A 19942-nucleotide genomic window follows, 5' to 3' on the forward strand; every position below is an offset into this window, starting at 1 on the left:
AGCGATTCAGACTAAACTACTGGGCCGATCTTTATGAAATTTGACATGAGAGTTCCTGGGTATGAAATCCCCGAACGTTTTTTTTCATTTTTTTGATAAATGTCTTTGATGACGTCATATCCGGCTTTTCGTGAAAGTTGAGGCGGCACTGTCACGCCCTCATTTTTCAACAAAATTGGTTGAAATTTTGGTCAAGTAATCTTCGACGAAGCCCGGACTTCGGTATTGCATTTCAGCTTGGTGGCTTAAAAATTAATTAATGACTTTGGTCATTAAAAATCTGAAAATTGTAAAAAAAAATAAAAATTTATAAAACGATCCAAATTTACGTTTATCTTATTCTCCATCATTTGCTGATTCCAAAAACATATAAATATGTTATATTCGGATTAAAAACAAGCTCTGAAAATTAAATATATAAAAATTATTATCAAAATTAAATTGTCCAAATCAATTTAAAAACACTTTCATCTTATTCCTTGTCGGTTCCTGATTCCAAAAACATATAGATATGATATGTTTGGATTAAAAACACGCTCAGAAAGTTAAAACAAAGAGAGGTACAGAAAAGCGTTCTATCCTTCTTAGCGCAACTACTACCCCGCTCTTCTTGTCAATTTCACTGCCTTTGCCATGAGCGGTGGACTGACGATGCTACGAGTATACGGTCTTGCTGAAAAATGGCATTGCGTTCAGTTTCATTCTGTGAGTTCGACAGCTACTTGACTAAATATTGTATTTTCGCCTTACGCGACTTGTTACATTTAGTCAAGTTTTGACTAAATGTTTTAACATAGAGGGGGGAATCGAGACGAGGGTCGTGGTGTATGTGTGTGTGTCTGTGTGTGTGTAGAGCGATTCAGACTAAACTACTGGACCGATCTTTATGAAATTTGACATGAGAGTTCCTGGGTATGATATCCTCAGACGTTTTTTTAATTTTTTTGATAAATGTCTTTGATGACGTCATATCCGGCTTTTCGTGAAAGTTGAGGCGGCACTGTCACGCTCTCATTTTTCAACCAAATTGGTTGAAATTTTGGTCAAGTAATCTCCGACGAAGCCCGGACTTCGGTATTGCATTTCAGCTTGGTGGCTTAAAAATTAATTAATGACTTTGGTCATTAAAAATCTGAAAATTGTAAAAAAAAAATAAAAATTTATAAAACGATCCAAATTTACGTTCATCTTATTCTCCATCATTTTCTGATTCCAAAAACATATAAACATGTTATATTTGGATTAAAAACAAGCTCTCAAAATTAAAAATATAAAAATTATGATCAAAATTAAATTTTCGAAATCAATTTAAAAACACTTTCATCTTATTCCTTGTCGGTTCCTGATTCCAAAAACATATAGATATGATATGTTTGGATTGAAAACACGCTCAGAAAGTTAAAACGAAGAGAGGTACAGTAAAGCGTGCTATGAAGCACAGCGCAACCGCTACCGCGCCAAACAGGCTCGTCACTTTCACTGCCTTTTGCACTAGCGGCGGACTTCGTTCAGTTTCATTCTGTGAGTTCCACAGCTTGACTAAATGTAGTAATTTCGCCTTACGCGACTTGTTTTTCATTACCTTATTGTTTCATGGCTGGGAAATTCGGGTCGCTTCCTCGCGCTACCCAGGTGTGTGCGTGTTAAAGTGTGATCAGCCACCTGCACTTATGGCATAATGACCGAGGTCTTTTACGTGCCACAGTGGTGACACGAGGTCAGTGGAACATGAATACCGTCAGTGTCAGTGAGTCTGCACTTAAAGTTGACCCGTGTCTGTCCCGGCCCGGATCACAAGTCCAGTGCTCTACCAACTGAGCTACCGGGCCGGTTGCAGCTATATATATACGGCAAAACCAGGTGTTGTGCTACACGATAATTATTTCGTACCGAGCATGGCAGCCACAAAAGCTGAGTATAAAATCCGACAAGATGCTAAATACAGTTGGTAGAGCTCTGAACTTGTGGTCCTCGGCCGGGTCACGCGTTCGAATCATCCAGGCGGGGACGGACACGCGTCAACTTTAAAGGCCGTGTCACCGCCATGATGAGTAAAAAGATCTCGGTCATTCTGTCAGAAGTGCAGGTGGCTGATTGACATGTAAACACGCACATCGCGGCACCTGGGTAGCGCGACTCTTGTTGCCGCTAGCTTTCCATTCAGAGAAAGCGAACAAGACTTCCCAGCAGTATGACCAAAAAGTTATCAACATGAAAAAATAAAGAAAATAAACAGAATTGTCCCAATTTAGACCGCAGCGACCAACGAGGACATAAACTCACTTTGGTTGAAGCTGGTTACGTGAGCGCGAATTGTTTCAGATGCAGTATGCAACATATAATCCAGGGCGGATTAAGGGGGGGGGGGCGGGGGTTTGTTACAGGGGTTCTTGACCCCTCCCCCCCCCCATTTTTTTCTGTCTGTAAAGCCGGGGGAAGAGTTAATTGTTTAACTGTCACAGTATGAGACATGTCTTCCTTCTAACCATACTATATGACGTTGGGAGCAGATATCAGTGAAGATAAATTGCCATTATTTAATACTAACGTTAAAAGAAATAATGAGTGGCTGCTGACACCAGTTGATCATGTTTAGAATCAAGGATAAGCCACAAATTGTTTATAAAATAGCTAAAATTCTTCAGCTTCAGGGGGGGCTATGCCCCCCAGATCCCCCAACGGGACTCTCGACCCCAGGTTGTAAACATACAATCATTGTCTTAGGAACACAGATTACAGGGGCGGAGCTGTTAAGCCGGGGGGCTAAGTGACGTTGTTAACTCGTTCACTTGAACTCTTACACACACTCCTACATCTTTCACCGACAGCAACAGACGGTACACGCACCACACCACACGATACCACTGTGTAACGTGCATCCAAACATCCAGTCAGTCAGTTCAACTGGGTATTGGCTCACCATCAAAAGGAACGCTTACACTGTGTGTGCATGCGCAGGTTGCAGCCAGTCTGGCGAGTCCCCATTGCAGCCTCCACTCATGGTAGAGTGGAGTTCCCTGTATAGTAAGGGAGTTTAAAAAAAAATTCGATCGACCCATTTTGTTTCAGTTTTGGGGAGAAAAAAATGCAAACTAAAACAAACTATTGGTAAACTTATCGACAACCCAACCAACTAACACACATGCAAACAACACTCTAAGCCTATTCAATTATGTTTTTCAAGTTTTTGCTCTATGTCATAATATTTTGGTCGTTCATGAATAATTTCCCATTTATTAAGAAAGCTTATGACATTAATTTTATGCTTTTAGACCTGATGGTGATTTTTATCACAGCGAAAACCTTTGAAATGTTTAAAAGCTTGGCCCCTTTGGTCAAATTACAATAAACATGTAGTTTGAAGCGTATTGTCAAAACCTTTTACTAATTGGCCATTTTCGCCACTGTTGAGTGATTGTTTTTCAACAAACAAACAAGAGAATAGAATAAGTATGCAGAAGTAACGTCCCCATAGAAATTATTCCAAATCCTAAATGTCTAAAAGCCAGAGGACGATTACAAACGAGCTTCAATGTCTGAAAAGCGTCTTCCAAACCTCAGATCAATCTACACAACGTTGCCGTTTCTATTGCTACTACAGTAACGACAACAAACACATCACTTCAAAAGAAGCCCTGATCAAATGTCATCCGCACTACAACCATGCAAGATTCGATCCGTTCAATGAACCGTGGAGGCTAATGCACTCCACGACTTTTCTCTTCGTAGACACGGATATTGCAGTCTTCCAAGTTTTGCAGGATCTTATTTCCCGACAGCTTACGAAGCGTGTCATACTTTATAAAAAATAAAACAAAATTAATAGACTTAAGCAAGTACATTTTGGTCGCCCTACATTATCATAGATTAGATATATAAGATCGGGACTGAGCAGGTACATGTCGGTCGATCTAAGTAGACAGGTGGGTCAAATGTAATCGTTTCCTGCATTCTCGGTTTCAAACGTGATCGTACTTCTGACCATCCCTTTGAATAGATCACTGAGGCAATCATCTCATGCGGTGCGTGTCTTTCTTCACATGGAATTCACCGCAGCCCTGACAACCACCACCACCATAGCAACAACAACAACAACAACAACAAAAACAACAACAACAACAACAGTCAATCACTCTCTGTAAATTAAAAAAAAGTCGTCAAACTAGACAGTAAAAAAAAATTTAAAAAAACTTGGGGGGGAGATGTCAAACAGCAATCGGTCGCGTTTCTGTTATTATTTTCATCCTACTCGCTTATTTATTTCCTTGGTAGGGCGGGGGAGGGGGCTACTAAGATAACCAAAAAAACTAATAGCTTTTACGCAGAAATGTTGAAGCGTAATAAACTCAATAACTGCTGTACTTATTAGACAAGAAGGATGACCTTTGAAACTACGTTTTAGACGCTCTCTCCCACTCAGTTTGTAAAGTTCACCTCCCATCTGTCCTCGGAGTAGGTGTAGGGGGATGTCCGTTCCACCCCACACTGTTCCAACCAGAATGATGTGAAGATAGTTGTTATCTTTCATTCTAAATGACAAAAGTCATAAAACTCACTCAGCTTGTTTTTATGAAAGCCTTTCCGAGAGAATCTGTCAAGCCTGTTGAAAGAAAGTAAGTCGACCGCTTACCTACTTAGTGTGACCTTGTTTAACTGCGATTCAACACTGACGCAATTTTATCATGAGAAACAATGTCTTGCACAATTTCGGTTATTGTACGTCGTCAAGAACCCAATACAAAAATTTTAACTTTTCATCGCCGCAATCAACGCTGATTGATCTGTGAAAGAAAGTTACCCATTCTAACCTATTCATGACTTTCCATCACATCCTTCGTCACGTCTCTCTGGATGACTCTTTCTGGAACTAAATGTATGCAAAGTTATTGGACTTGCAATGGACCCTCACTTTGAAGAAATAATACTGAATATTGTGGAAGAGACGTCGTCTTCGCTCAAAAATCCTTTTCACAACGTGAAAATGCACAAGCTTCATCGCCATCACCAACTGTCCATCTAAACCCCTGCACCCACTCCGACCCCTAAAATAGCATGTATCAAGGTTTGAAGTAAAAATAAAAACAATTAAAAAAAACAATAAGAGGTCATGTACATAATAGACTGGCAAAGCGTGTCGCCCCATATTTGTGATCTCGGCCTTTGTAAGAACAATTGACCCAAACAGAAATATTGTATGACCAAACTCAGTACCACTCGGCACTGTAGCGCCTATTTCAGACCATTCGGCTCTGTTTTAGGACCCAATGGAAGGTCTCGGAGTCTTCCTTTCTCTTTCTTTTTGGTTCCCTTTCTCTCTCCTTTATGGTGTTCAAATGTACGAACATTGCAAAATTCAGGAATTAATCAAATGAGTACATTTGAAGGAGGTCACAACGTGATACCATACACTTTATCTTCTCACTGGGGCCCTACCAAGTTTTACAACAAGAATGTCTGTCTCCATACAAGTAATGGGTAAGCACAATGTAGCAATCAGTTTTTGAATAAATAAAACCTATTCTGTGACGCTGAGCATGGAGACCGAAATTTACATTCACGGCACGAATCCCTGTCCAGTGACAACACTGATTGAAACATTCGCTGTGAAATGTATTGAAAAACATAATGCAGTTCAGAATGTATGGCAAGTTCACAGAGTGGGATAAAAAGACAGACAGTAAAGACAAGTCACATGCACACAAACTGAATTCAAAATGCCATTCCCCCCATCACCGACCCCTGTGTTATCAGTCAATCAATATGAGGCTTATATCGCGCGTATTCCGTGGGTACAGTTCTAAGCGCAGGGATTTATTTATTTTTTTTTTTTTAATTTTATGCAATTTATATCGCGCACATATTCAAGGCGCAGGGATTTATTTATGCCGTGTGAGATGGAATTTTTTTTACACAATACATCACGCATTCACATCGGCCAGCAGATCGCAGCCATTTCGGCGCATATCCTACTTTTCACGGCCTATTATTCCAAGTCACACGGGTATTTTGGTGGACATTTTTATCTATGCCTATACAATTTTGCCAGGAAAGACCCTTTTGTCAATCGTGGGATCTTTAACGTGCACACCCCAATGTAGTGTACACGAAGGGACCTCGGTTTTTCGTCTCATCCGAAAGACTAGAGTTATGGCAGAGTTTACAGCCACCTTCCGGCTTGGAGCAAGTTTATGTGACAATGCACAGTTTTTAGTCTGAATTTCAACCCTTCAAGTTAATGTTACAATCCAACGGCGTTTTTCGTCCTGAAATGCAACGCGAACTATAGCAAAAAATACCAGCGTGAGCTAACGGCAGTTTTTGAAGTAGCTGACGAGCCGGATGAACGTTTCAAGCGAAACGTACACAGCTGAAATAATCATATCACAAGATCGCAGTAGGTCGGTCCAATTGGCTGTACCAGGTGTTGTGCGCAGTTTCAGGGTGTTGCATACCGTTGCATAAAGGCCTTCATACATTATAAGATGTTTGGTGGTTTGTTGACAGACCAGCTTTTTTGTCGGTCCTCGGGGGGCATATCGACTTTTGTTTCATATTTATTGACCGCGGCCTGGTCAATAAATATGAAACAAAAGTCGATATGCCCCCCGAGGACCGACAAAAAAGCTGGTCTGTCAACAAACCACCAAACATCGTTTTTGTCATCATTTTGGTAGTGAGAAAATAAGTGCACAATCAACCCAGGGAGCCATGCTTTGAAACATGGGTTCCGTGCTGATAACCACACGAGTCCCGGTTTGATAACCACTGGCAATCAAAGCTGGCGTGTGAAAGCAACTTTCTGTGTTTTTGAGTTCATTAAATGTTGGGATGAATATGTCAGGTTTGAGGATGCACAGTTCTGTAGGTTCATCTCGGTATTCCACCCCCTCGGCTTTCTGTTGTAAATATTAAGCTGAGTGATCGAATGTGGAAGCTACGTTTCGTCAACATGAAGCTAGCGGCAGGACGCAGCCAGGCTGTGATTGGCTGTATTTTCCGGTTGACCTGAACCCTAACCCTATTTGATCATGTTCTTCGGTTCCTTTTTTAGATTACAACCCTCTTTTCGATCACATTCAATAGGGTACTTGTCAAGAAGGGTGTTGCAGGTTGCGAGCGGATGATGTTGCTGCTTGTTTTGATAGTGTTTTACCGATAGTCATAATAACAAGCCAATCACAGCCTGGCTGCGTCCTGCCGCAAGCTTCGAGTGTTTGGTCAAAGGTCACAGAAGATTTGCGTCGTGCAGCGAAGGAAAGAATCGCGATCTTGTTTCCGACTCAGTACCTCTTTGTTTTCATTAGACCTGTCAGTCTGCTTGCTCGGCTTTGTTAGATGTTTGCATATCTTGTTGCTATTTTCTTTGCTTTTATTATTGTTTCTTATTTGTGCTTCGTTTATCGATACAACGTCTTGTGCACGGGTCAAACTGTGTGTGTCAGGGGTCGTTTTACTTGAACTTGACGTTCGTGTTTCTCCGAACGTCTGTGTATCGAAACACAGATACACGCACTCCATGACTCTGTAAGAAGACAAAACATATCGCTAGGTTTCATTTGTTTTTGATGAATGTATGACCTTTCATGAAGTAGTTTTGCTTTTTGTTTACTTTTGCCAGTTTGCCAGTTCGTTTTTGGAACTTTGCAAAGCAGTGTCGTGTCATCTGTTTAGGTTTGGGGAAACACCAATGAAAAGAGGCCGAAGAATCCCCGAGCGTTTCTATTGGGTTTGCTTTTGATTATCCATGTATAACCTGCTTCTTGCAACTATGGTAACCGGGGATTTATTACCTGGGGAAAATGAGATTTATTTCCCAGGTGCTTGTGAATGAAAACTCGTGAAAATGATGACAAAATTATATATTACACGACGAAGCCAATACAAATCAGCAATTCATAAAGTTGCACGATCCCAATAAACAAACACACATGATACTAATGTCATTGTTCACACTGCATGGCAGTGTAACTCTTAGTCTTAAGCTTATCGTTAGGAATCCTTCGATCTCACAAAAATGCAGGACGAAATAACCTGCATACGTGTCAGCGTACTGCCAAAGCCCAAAAGGACACCGGTGTCTTCCTAAAATACGAAATTAAATCGGGGAAAATCCCACCTAATAAAGAATGCAGCTAGGCTTCTAGCTACTGTTATGTGTCAGAATAGAAGGGTGTATGTAAAATCCTGGACGCTTCTGCGGTGGTCTATAACATACCTTATTTCCATTGTTGACCAACATATATAAGACATTTGACACAGATTGAGACAGCAATTGTTCTAAAAGACCGCGCAAGCGGTCAATTTAAACAGTGAGTGATTAGCAGTCGAGATATGTGCCAAATGTTATGTTTTGGTCAAAATACATCTACTATTTATGTATCGATCCATTTCAGTAAGACCATGTTTAATTGTTTACGAGCCTCGACCAGCCACCTAAATAAAGGTTTCAGTCGCCCGCTGACGTCACAAACTCATATGTCTCAAATAAGAAAAATCGAATGTTAACTCGATAAATAATGGCTTACATTTTCCAAAATATCGATTGAAACTCGAACACGCTGGCATCGACAGGAGTCTTTGTCTTGAATCGTATTTTAAATTTTCGAATTCGATTGCAAGACAGTACTCCGGAATGTATTTCTTTGTGCGGTTTTACTGCAACTTCTGCCGATGTATTTTGAGATATAAAAAATAACAAAGAGTGGCTGAGAAGACAGGCATAACCTTTGCCTGATATATATATTTTAAAAACCGTTCAAAGCTCCGTCAATTATATTAAAATGATAAGAATGGAACATTGCAGGCCATGCTTCTACTGAAAACTTCTCGGTCATCAATCGAGGCGGCAGGGGGGGGGGGGGGGGGGGGTATTTGTGTCCTCGGAAAGCCTAACTGAAGTCTTTTGTCGCGCACGTTCATTTTGTACGGGGTCTGGCGGTTTATTTTGATGATCTTCTGTTTGCATTGTTGAAAGGTTTTTGTTATTTTAATCATCGCATGAGTACACAAAATCGATAACAGAGCAGTCCGGCTCTTGGTACAAAGATCACAGCCGCAATGGTGTGATGACAGTCACTGATCACTTGAGTGCACGTGTACCCATCAGGAGGGCTGGTAGTTTTGGTCAGGAGTGGAGTACATGCGAAGATGCCAACATGAAACTGCACTGAGCTCTTTATTCTTGTCTTGGACGTAAAACCGGCCACAGTTCTCAGCATCGTGTGTCTGTGTGTAACCTCTTTCATTGACAAGATACTCTTGTTTCCCCTCAGCCTTGACCAGTGAGTCGGTTGCCTAATCTATGAACCCTTCAGTTGTCTTGCTTTGTCAAAAGTTACGACACAGTCAACTGGTTTTGCTCTGAGTGAACAGTGCAGCTGGCCTCTCTGGCCACAGCCCTTTTCTTTCTTTATTTGGTGTTTAACGTCGTTTTCAACCGTTCAAGGTTATATCGCGACGGGGAAAGGGGGGGAATGGGATAGAGCCACTTGTTAATTGTTTCTTGTTCACAAAAGCACTAATCAAAAAAATTGCTCCAGGGGCTTGCATTGTAGTACAATATATGACCTTACTGGGAGAATGCAAGTTTCCAGTACAAAGGACTTAACATTTCTTTCATACTGCTTGACTAAACATTAACTAAACATCTTTACAAACATTGACTATATTCTATACAAGAAACATTGACTAATATTCTATACAAGAAACACGGGTAAAAGGAGAAACAGAATCCGTTAGTCGCCTCTTACGACATGCTGGGGAGCATCGGGTAAATTCTTCCCCCTAACCCGCGGGGAGGGGGGGGGGGGGGGGGGGTGGGGCACAGCCCCCAACAGTACATGGCTGGAGGGAGTGAGAGAGAGAAAGGGGGGGGGGGTGGAGGGTTAGTTGGCTAAACTCTGTGGGGTGTCCGGTGTCACTGCATGTCAGCAGGAAGAGCATTGGAGAGAAATAGAGAGGTGTACTCTTCCACACAATTTCCAAGCATCAGTTGTCACGGCTTGGGGTAAGCATTAGTGAGGGAGAGTGGGAGCTGTGTTATGTACAGTGTACATATATATATAAAACATCAGAAATTGTGAAAGAAACAATTGAAAGTCAGCAGAGACTTTCTTCCGAGATTTGTTAAAATCTCTTAGCAGAGAAAGAGAGAGAGAAAAAGTATCCCTTCACAGACAGCCTATTGGGAGCATCATATATAGCCTATATGTTTATATATATAAACATTTGAAAGAAATATTTTCAAATTCAGTTTCCTAACATTTTCTTTTCTAGCAAAAGTGAACCCATCCAGCAAACATTTCTTTTGGATTTTTTTTGCAAATGAACACTTCAAGTTATAAAGTACACAATTAATGTATGCAATCACAACACGGATTATATCTCCAAAGATCTTCAGACCAACACAAAGCTTGTTCTGTCTATGAGCAACTTGTAGTAAGTAAAAGTTACTAAAACAGATTCAGTCAAGCCAGCAACACGTGAACTAGCCTACATATTTATTGCAACAAGAAAGCAAACAGTATGGCTCTCAACATCAGACGAGGAAGAGCACATGACCTCGAACCTTAATTAAATAAAAACATTATAAAATAAACAACATTTAAACAAATTAAGTTGTAGTGACATGACCACTACAGAACGTATTCTCGTCAACTAGAGAGCAAAACATCTTTTTCAAGACTCGGAGCAAAATTTCCATTTTGAGATTCGGAGCAAAACACCTATTTCAAGATTAGAAACAACATTTCTATTTCAAGATTCGGAGGAAAATGTTTATTTCAAGACGTGTATTTCGAGATTCAGGAACAACATTTCTATTTCAAGGTGCAGAGCTTCTCATTCATGTAATTATCTTTCCTTTCCATTTTAGGTCAAGTAAGACCAACACTCATAAGAAGAATAAGAGTAAAAGTCTGAACCCCCCATACTGTCCAAAAGCAGACGGGTCCTGCAACAAAAATAGCCATGTAGAAACATCTTAGGGACAGTGTATATATAAATATATAATATGACCTCTTCCGTCGAAGAAAAGACAAGTCTAAACTGAGCACCGCATCATCGTTACAAGGCACGGAATTAGACCCACGTCTGCAATTAATGGCCCGCCCGGCCCTTACCTGGAATTCCTGGCGAAGATTTGCGCTGGAGTTCACAGGTGTCATCATACCCGGCGTTTGGGGCACAGGGGGGGTGAACCGAACCTGCCCCAGCAGCGTGCGGGGAGATAACCGGAGATCGAAGTTATTGGCGTTCATCTTGAAGATGGCGCACTCAAATTCGATCTATCTTCAACCTGTATCAAACGGTCTAAACCTTACTACCCTCGGCCATAGCGTTGACACAAGAGCTAACGAACGGAACCCTAACTCAAAGACGAAGACAAAAGTGACGGGGAGAGGAAAGACAGTCAGAAACCGTGGATGGTAAGGAAGGGTTGGGGTTGTGGGGAGGAGGGGGGGGGGGGGCTGTGGAAAAGGTTGGGGTAGTTGGGGAGGGGTAATGTAAAGGGGGATGGTATGGAATAAACCCCAAGAGCAAAAGGTCAGCTACGCTTGTCTCGGTAATGCCCACGAACGGCCGGGAGAGGGGCGGCGTCACAGCTCATGAAGATGACAAGCTGGCGTCACGTTTGTTCCATCAACAATACGTTCTGCAACTTTTGTCTTTCTTCTTTTTGTTTCTTTGCCCCTTACTCGCAAGGCAGAAGAATTAAAACTGCATGAAACCCTCTTCTCTAATTTATCATGCGGAAGAAGCGTGCACAAAGACTGACAGGAAAGAGAAAGGGGCGGGGGGAGGGGGGGGGGGGGGTTGAGGGATGGAAAGGAGAAAAAAAAGCAGAGAGGGGCGGGAAGAAAGGACTACGTGTCGATGTGGGGGTGGGGTATGGGTAGGGGGTATTTACGCGCAAGCAGGCACACACACACACACACACACACAAGTAACACCAGAAGATGAAAGATCGGCGTAGATCTGCAAAGAGACAGCACTGCCACCGTTGGCTTTCCTGGTGGAATGCACGACAAGCGATAAAGACACAATATGGATTGTGTATCACTCCTCGCCTCAACATTCCTCGGACCGCCATAACATTTCATCCTCTCATCTCAGTCTTGAACAACACACACAACTATATGTGAATGGTAAGAGTGCGTTATTGTTATGCTGTGTCTTGACCAAGAGATGTCAGAAGCTTTGCTTGGACACTTGAAAGTATCGGACTCCAGTAGGACGGTCACCTTTAGTTTCAAGAAGTTCCGGTGTACTGTTAATGTTTCTGACTTTGGTTCAACGAATACAAGTCATCTACAATAAGAATGACATTTCTACAATGAAGATGCCTTCCGTGTAAACGACCGTGTAAACCACCTGTGCAACCTTCTACGTGGGATAAAAACATCATTAAGCTTACTTGGACACATACCCAAAGTAAAACGTCTGCCTGTTTCCTGTGCAACTCGGAAAGTTTTCAGTTCCGTACTATTTTATTTGTGTGTTGATTGATTATCAATATTTCATTTTCATTTTATTTATTTATTTATTTTATCATCGTGGTGTTGTTGTTGTTTTTTCTCGTTGGTGGTTTTTCTGATTTAATTTTAAGACTGACAGTAGTGTCAATTGTTCTTTCTTTCTTTCTTTCTTTATTTGGAGTTTAACGTCGTTTTCAACCGTTCAAGGTTATATCGCGACGGGGAAAGGGATAGAGCCACTTGTTAAAGTGTCAATTGTAAAATCAGTTGATTAAAAAAAAAATTAAAAACACTCAATGCATTTAAAAACAACCAGGTTGTGGATTGTTTGTGTACCTCCAACTAAAAGGATGTTCTTATTCCATGTAAAAGACTGGAAGGATATATGATGGCTAATGCGATGGTGTAATCGGGAAGGAGCGTACAAGACGCAAATTAAAATACAGGTACAGTATCGTGTTCCTTCTCTACGTTGACACAAGAATAACCACCACCATGACAACTCGTAATAGTCGCTAGTTCAATCAACGAGCGACCCCGTCTTATGCTTGACTGTCCGGATTATATTGTTCACAGTGTCGGAAACAAAAAGTGGATGATTATTTCCTTTACATGTCTTCATTTCTTTCTCTCTCTCTTTTTTCCCCTTAAAGGAAGAACTGTAATTGATGATCATTCTTTTGTAATCGTATCTTGTGCTGGTGACTCAAGTCCAGATTAGCGCTAGCTGTGACTGAACGAAGCGCGCATCAGGGCGAACACAACAATCAATCCTGTGTTAAGGAGTCAACTTCCCGCGTTCGTAAGAAATTAAGAGTGCTCTATTGAAAGATGGGACTCCATCATTTCTCTGATTCCTAGTGCATGTCTTCAAGTCACTCAAAGCATCTCAGCTTAAATGCATAATTGTGGTAGTTCTCTTTTACGGTATCGAACTACATGTACATCTATATCGAGCGACAATTACCCTACTCGACGAGTTTAGACGTTCCGAGTACTTAGTCTTCGGTTAAAAAACTGTACATAAGTGTTACAACTAAGCCTTGTAACACATTAGGTCATGTTTATAATAAGAAAGAATGTCCCCCGAAATCGGCGTATGGCTGCCTAAATGGCGGGGTAAAAACGGTCATACACGTAAAATTCTACTCGTGCAAAAACACGAGTGTACGTGGGAGTTTCAGCCCACGAACGCAGAAGAAGAAGAAGATAAGAAAGAATGGAAAAAAAGAGAAGAGAGAAAAGAAGAACCAGAAAGAAAAACAGAAAAAATAAGAAAACACCGTCCAGTGTGTAATTGTCGTACCCCGCTAAACTTGACAACTACACAAATAAAGGACCCTAAAACAAAAACAACAACAAAGTCATATCTGTTATTTTTTTCAAACTTTCTATGCCGTGAAAGTCACTTGACCTGGCTATCTGGCTCACTTTTTCGAATTCAAAATTTCGTTCACAGACGTCACTAGACAACCAACGGTTCTAACTCGAAAATCGGAAGGAAAAAAAAGAAGCAAACCTCAACAACTTTTGCATACAAAAAGAAAGAACTAACTCTTTTTTTTTTTTATCCAGAACCGGCTATAGTCAACATGGTTATTTTGCGTACTTTTTGTGTCACGCCATTCCGACAGACGTGGGTGTCAACCACTTTGGTGATCCACAACGGGAAGTACTTGAGTCAAATTTGAGAGGGTTACACAACAAAAAGGGCTGTATTTGACTCTTTGAGCAACAACACAGTGTTTTACATGTCCTTCAAACTTTCGAGGTATCCACGCCTTAATACAAAAAGTATTCGGAGTTTGTATTTTGTTTGTTTTTGTATTGTTTTTTTAATTATTTTTTGGAGAGAATGTCAAGCACATATTCAGACGTTACGCAACTTTTTGCAAGAGGGGATGGACAAATGCAGACACTCTTGAGTGGTCTTGATTCAGAAGCCGTACATAAGTGTGACTAGCCCTTTTGCAATTATAGTTTAATTGATCATATCTACAACAAAAACAATTTAAGAAAATGAATGATTAAAAATGAAAAGAGAGAAAGAAGAAGAGCAAGAAAGACAGAATGAAGAGCCTAATGTATCACAACTGCAATCGGTCACTTCCCTTGTACCAAACTCTAAAATATTGAGTGAAGGAACCGGACAAGTTCAGACCCACTGAGTGCACTTTAATTAAAAGCTGCGTCTACGGTTAGGAGTGCGACCATCCGTGTTACGACGTCGACAGGTCGACCTTGGTTGGATATATTTAGGAAGAAGAAGGTAAAAAAATAAAAATAAAGGAAATAGAGAAAAAGAGCGAAAAAGAAGACAAAAACGATGAAAAGGAAGAAGACGAAGAAGAAAGAAAGGGAGACGGACAGGAAGAGTGAGAAATGAAAGAAGCGGAAAAGGAGGTAAAACAAGTCGCGTAAGGCGAAATTACTACATTTAGTCAAGCTGTGGAACTCACAGAATGAAACTGAAAGCACTGCATTTTTTCACAATGACCGCAGTCCGCCGTTCGTGCAAAACGCATTGAAACTGACGAGCCTGTTTTGCGCGGTTGTGGTTTCGCTGTGCTGCATAGCACGCTTTTCTGTACCTCTCTTCGTTTTAACTTTCTGAGCGTGTTTTTAATCCAAACATATCATATCTATATGTTTTTGGAATCAGAAACCGACAAGGAATAAGATGAAATTGTTTTTAAATCGATTTCGGAAATTTAATTTTGATCAAAAATTTATTTTTTTTCAGAGCTTGTTTTTAGTCCGAATATAACATATCTATATGTTTTTGGAATCAGAAAATAATGAAGAATAAGATGAACGTAAATTTGGATCGTTTCATATAAAAAAAAATGTATTTACAATTTTTCTGATTTTTAATTACCAAAATCATTAATCAATTTTTAAGCCACCAAGCTGAAATGCAATACCGAAGTCCGGCCTTCGTCGAAGATTGCTTTCCGAAAATTTCAATCAATTTGATTGAAAAATGAGTGTGTGACAGTGCCGCCTCAACTTTTACAAAAAGCCGGATATGACGTCATCAAAGACATTTATCGAAAAAATGAAAAAAAGGTCTGGGGATATCATACCCAGGAACTCTCATGGAAATTTCATAAAGATCAGTCCAGTAGTTTAGTCTGAATCGTTCTACACACACACACAGACAGACAGACACACACACACACAGACACCACGACCATCGTCTCGATTCCCCCTCTATGTTAAAACATTTAGTCAAAACTTGACTAAATGTAAAAAGGGAAGGAATGAAGAAAGAAAGGAAGTATATATATCAGAAAGAATAACTAAAACAGCAAGAAGAAACACAAAAACTGCGGAGACAAAACAAAGATAAGGCAAGCTTACTCACCACACAGTACAAAACGTCGAGAAAGGTGAATCGGTCCGTAAGCGTTTGGACTTTTAAAGCCCTTGTCACTTCTGCTGTTACAATGTCCCTGAACTTACTTACCCCTAACGTCCAAATAGTGAGGGAAAGGTAGGCCTAGATCAGCTTTGAACGTTTTGGCTTCAACTCGTTGGCCACTTTTTAGACGTACAATTTCTCTGAGTGTTGCGTTCACATTCACAAGATATCTAATCGTGAGGAAACCGTCTACAACAAAGTCTTCACATAATTTATTTTTATCAGCGTCGATCTGTGCTGCCGATGTTCCTCTTTTGTCACTTTAAGGATACATGTACACTGTCTCAAGTGTTTGTTTTTCTCTCTCAGTCTCTTTAAATCCTACTCGTGAAAAAACCCAGATGTACACTACAAAATGTTGCATCGGATTTCTATCAGCTTAAATCTCTGCACACATGTCTCGTCTAATAAGCTTTAATTGCCACTATCACTATGTGCACTGTCCATGGGTGGGTTTTTTCTTCTAAATCTTACTCGGAACAACTACTGTGAAAGAAGTAGTTTATAAATCTGATTTTTATCAGCGTATCTCTGTGCCTACCATATAACATATGATCTTTCGAATTTCGTACACTGTCTTTACACTGTGTTTGTTTTAAAGATGCTTTTTTCACCAAACACCGTTAAAAAAAAGAAAGAGCAGTAGTATTTTCACCAACGACTGTGACTCGGAAAGACGAGATGTCAACACACAAATGAACAGTCTTTAAATTTTATCAGCGCATTTCTATCTTTCAACATATCTTCTGTTTGTCTGTCAACCAGTTGACACTGGACCTGGCCAACTGAGCTTTGCGATCATCAGATATCACTCTCCTCTTGCATGTATTGATTTTTTACATCCTCATTTGCACTGGGAGTGGGACTATTCAGGGACACCAGCTGATTATACGCTTCCAGCAAGTGTACCGTAGTTTTCAAATCCCATTGGACGGTCGTGAGGACAGTGAAAAACAGCTGTCTGCACGTTTCGGTTCGTAAAGTCGTGCGGCAGGACAGGATGGTAAGGTTATATTCCAGAGGCGAATAGAGAAATGACAAGCCTTGATGGTCAAACTGGGCGAACTAACCGCTCTGGAATTACGTACCTTAATTGTTTGCATCTTTCTCTGAGGATGGAGAGGTTGTGTTGTGTTTAGTTTCCCTTTTCTGTGTTTTTATTTTTATTTTTTTCCTCTCCGTTCCTTCTCCTTTCTTGATATAGATCTATGTTTCAAAAACAAGCTAGAAAAGAAAAAGGCTAGCACATCCACGCTGGCTAATTTATAAAAATTAAAATAAGGAACACCATTTGGCATTAGAACTCTTGGACTGAAACCAATGTTCCAATTACAAAGATGCAAAGATACAAAAAAAGTACTCCAACGAGTCCAAGGGGGCAGAAGACACATACATGTGCATCTCATCCATGGACAGAATACTAATTGCACACTGAAGCTTCCCTTTTCATGATGATATTGATCAGTCCCCTCTGTTGATAGATGATCTAAGCTTCAACTTATGAATTATTGATTAATCAACATGAATAAAAGGCATTTTGCAATAACCAAAAACACCTGACATAAGGTTATTTGGGGATTACAATTCAGGGGCAGATCATACTCAAATTCCAAGAGCCTCGCCTTTTTGTGCACTACTAACCGGTAACCCATGCCACAACAAACCACACACAAACACACACCGAGACAGATACACACATGAATGCACGCACGCACGCACGCACACACAGACAGACAGACAGACAGGAAAGTATGTACACACACAAGAACACAAGGCAGGAAGACACACAATACACACATGTATACAAATCCATGCACACACACACACACACACACACACACGATTTATCTGAGTGCATTTGCAACCTACACTTCTTTCCAGACAAGAAGAGAATCATGTTTAGAATTAAACTCTATTTTTGACACAGCTTATCTCAATATCTCTTCCAGTCAATTTTTATCTGACAATCTTCTCTTGTTACTTCTGGCATTATAGCTTGACTAAACAACACTGAAAACCACTTGTAATCTTTTCTACAAAAAAAAACTACACACAAAAATATATTGTCTGGGTCAGAAGATTAATCAGCTGACTTTATGAATATTTCATGATCTTTTAGAGTGCAATATTCTGATAATGGAGTTTCTTGATATTGCATGCTAATGCTAATTTGTTGTCGTACTAATTTTGCTGATATGATTACTTTCTCGTCACCTCTGACAGGCTATTAGTATTAATAGATTTACCTTATGAACAAGACTGAAAAAAAAGCAGACACAAAGTGAAAAGCTGTGCACTATACACAAAAAAAACTATTTTTACATGTTATTAAATTGTTATGCACTTAAAACGTCAGAGTTTGACACCTTACTTTTTTCAAGAGTAGGCAAGGCAAGGGAAATTTTGTTCCAGAAACACCAAGGCTACACGAAAACCTCCTTCATTCATACTATTAAAAATAAGCCCTCAAAATAACAGCAGGCTTAGGACAACCACTTGCACCAGTGCAGTAGGTTTAACACTAACAGGCAGTCATTCCAATGACAGACTCTCTAAGTCAAAACCTCATTTTCACAGCCTTTGAACCACTGAACTTGACAGCACAACAGCTGCATTCCAGGAATGCCAGCAAATGCCTTTTGAAAGGGGCAGGATATACTGGATCAGAGACACAAAGGTAATGGGCATGCTTCCCTGAAAGGAGCATACCTGATCAGAAGGGACAGCATTTTTTTCATCTGGGTAATTAAGGTTTTCTAATGTGCCAGCCACACTGAACTGAAAAGCGCAATCTCACTGTCACACACAGACACATGTATGCACAAATACACACATGCTCACACACACACAATCATAATACTGCATGGATGCCATTTTGCATTGGCAAAATAAAGAAGCATTTCTAATTGCTGAGTGAAAACTTTGCTGTCATTACAGCAAAAATGCCCAACTTTTTCAGGGTGAGGAGGAGAAGGTGCCCAGGACTGCCAAAACTTGGTTTTATGGCTACAGTATCTTGGTAAATTTGTGAAAATAAATAAATCCAAGCAACATCCATGTAGTGTGTGCAAAAAGTCTATATTGTGAATGTGACATCTCATCTGCCTTCTATTAAAGACTGAACTGTGTCTGTTTCTTTCTCTGTTATAGATATATATAATTACTCTTTTTCAACACCTTCATTTATTCAGGCTGACTCACTAAAAATAAAAAATATAACACTTTTTTTTTAAACCTTTTGATTGTATGAGACATTTACTGGTGTGAAGCTGACACTTGACAAACAAGTGGGTTTTTCTCTTCCTACAAAACTGAAAACATAAACTTCACAAAAACAAAAACAAAAAAAATTTGTTAGCTTAAACTTAAAGCAATTTGACTGTAAAGCATTATAAATAGATTAAGTTATCAGATTTTGACGAAAGGAAACAAACTATTATTGTACAGTTTTGGCGTGAATTCGAAAGGAAACAGGAAAGAAATGTACACTTTGTTTTGTTGCTGATTAAAACAAACTTGTTCACTGTTAATTTAGGGATCTAGGTACACAGATGTTGTAAGTTACGGTATAAAAGGAAAGACATCTTGTTGCTGATAAAACAAACGTTTACAAATATCTCATTATTGTTGGGTGCGAAAGTTCACATTATGTTCCCCAGTGAAGCGGGAAGCAAGTTTTTGCTCGTGAAAATAAGTTTAACCACAGCTGGGGGGAGGCGGAAAGTGCATTTTTATGTTTGCAGGTGAAGGAAAGGATAACTCTGCTAATCAAAGCAAACTGCTTGGGGTGGGGGAAAAGATGTGAAATATGCCACTGAAATGTCACTTGCTGAACAGAAACAAGCCTCTTACTTGTCTTAGCTAGTCTTACCCTTGAAGTAACTCACTAACTGGTAATAGCAGACAATACAATATTCATCTCTATTCTTTTAGTAAAAAGACAGATGTACAAGTTAAAGAAGAGGACAAGTGATGAGTGACCGTACTAACAGCTGACCTAGCAACCCCAAAAGCACACAGCCACTCCTGTCAATAAGGCAGG

At 40.1% G+C, this 19942-nt stretch overlaps 1 protein-coding gene and 1 long non-coding RNA gene across 2 annotated transcripts in view; one reads left to right on the forward strand and one right to left on the reverse strand.

The window, feature by feature from the left end:
• Positions 1–11358, reverse strand: part of LOC138974570 (transient receptor potential cation channel subfamily M member 3-like) — a gene marked incomplete in the record, with an annotated part of 158009 nt that extends 146651 nt beyond the window's left edge. The window contains 1 exon segment of the mRNA XM_070347291.1: positions 11121–11358. Coding sequence (XP_070203392.1) covers positions 11121–11258 — 138 coding nt within the window.
• Positions 1–19942, forward strand: part of LOC138974665 (uncharacterized) — a 300124-nt gene that overhangs the window by 211749 nt on the left and 68433 nt on the right. The gene's annotated exons all lie outside the window — the stretch shown is intronic.

The sequence above is a fragment of the Littorina saxatilis genome, linkage group LG1 (assembly GCF_037325665.1).
Source record: "Littorina saxatilis isolate snail1 linkage group LG1, US_GU_Lsax_2.0, whole genome shotgun sequence".
NCBI classification, from domain to species: Eukaryota; Metazoa; Mollusca; class Gastropoda; order Littorinimorpha; family Littorinidae; genus Littorina; species Littorina saxatilis.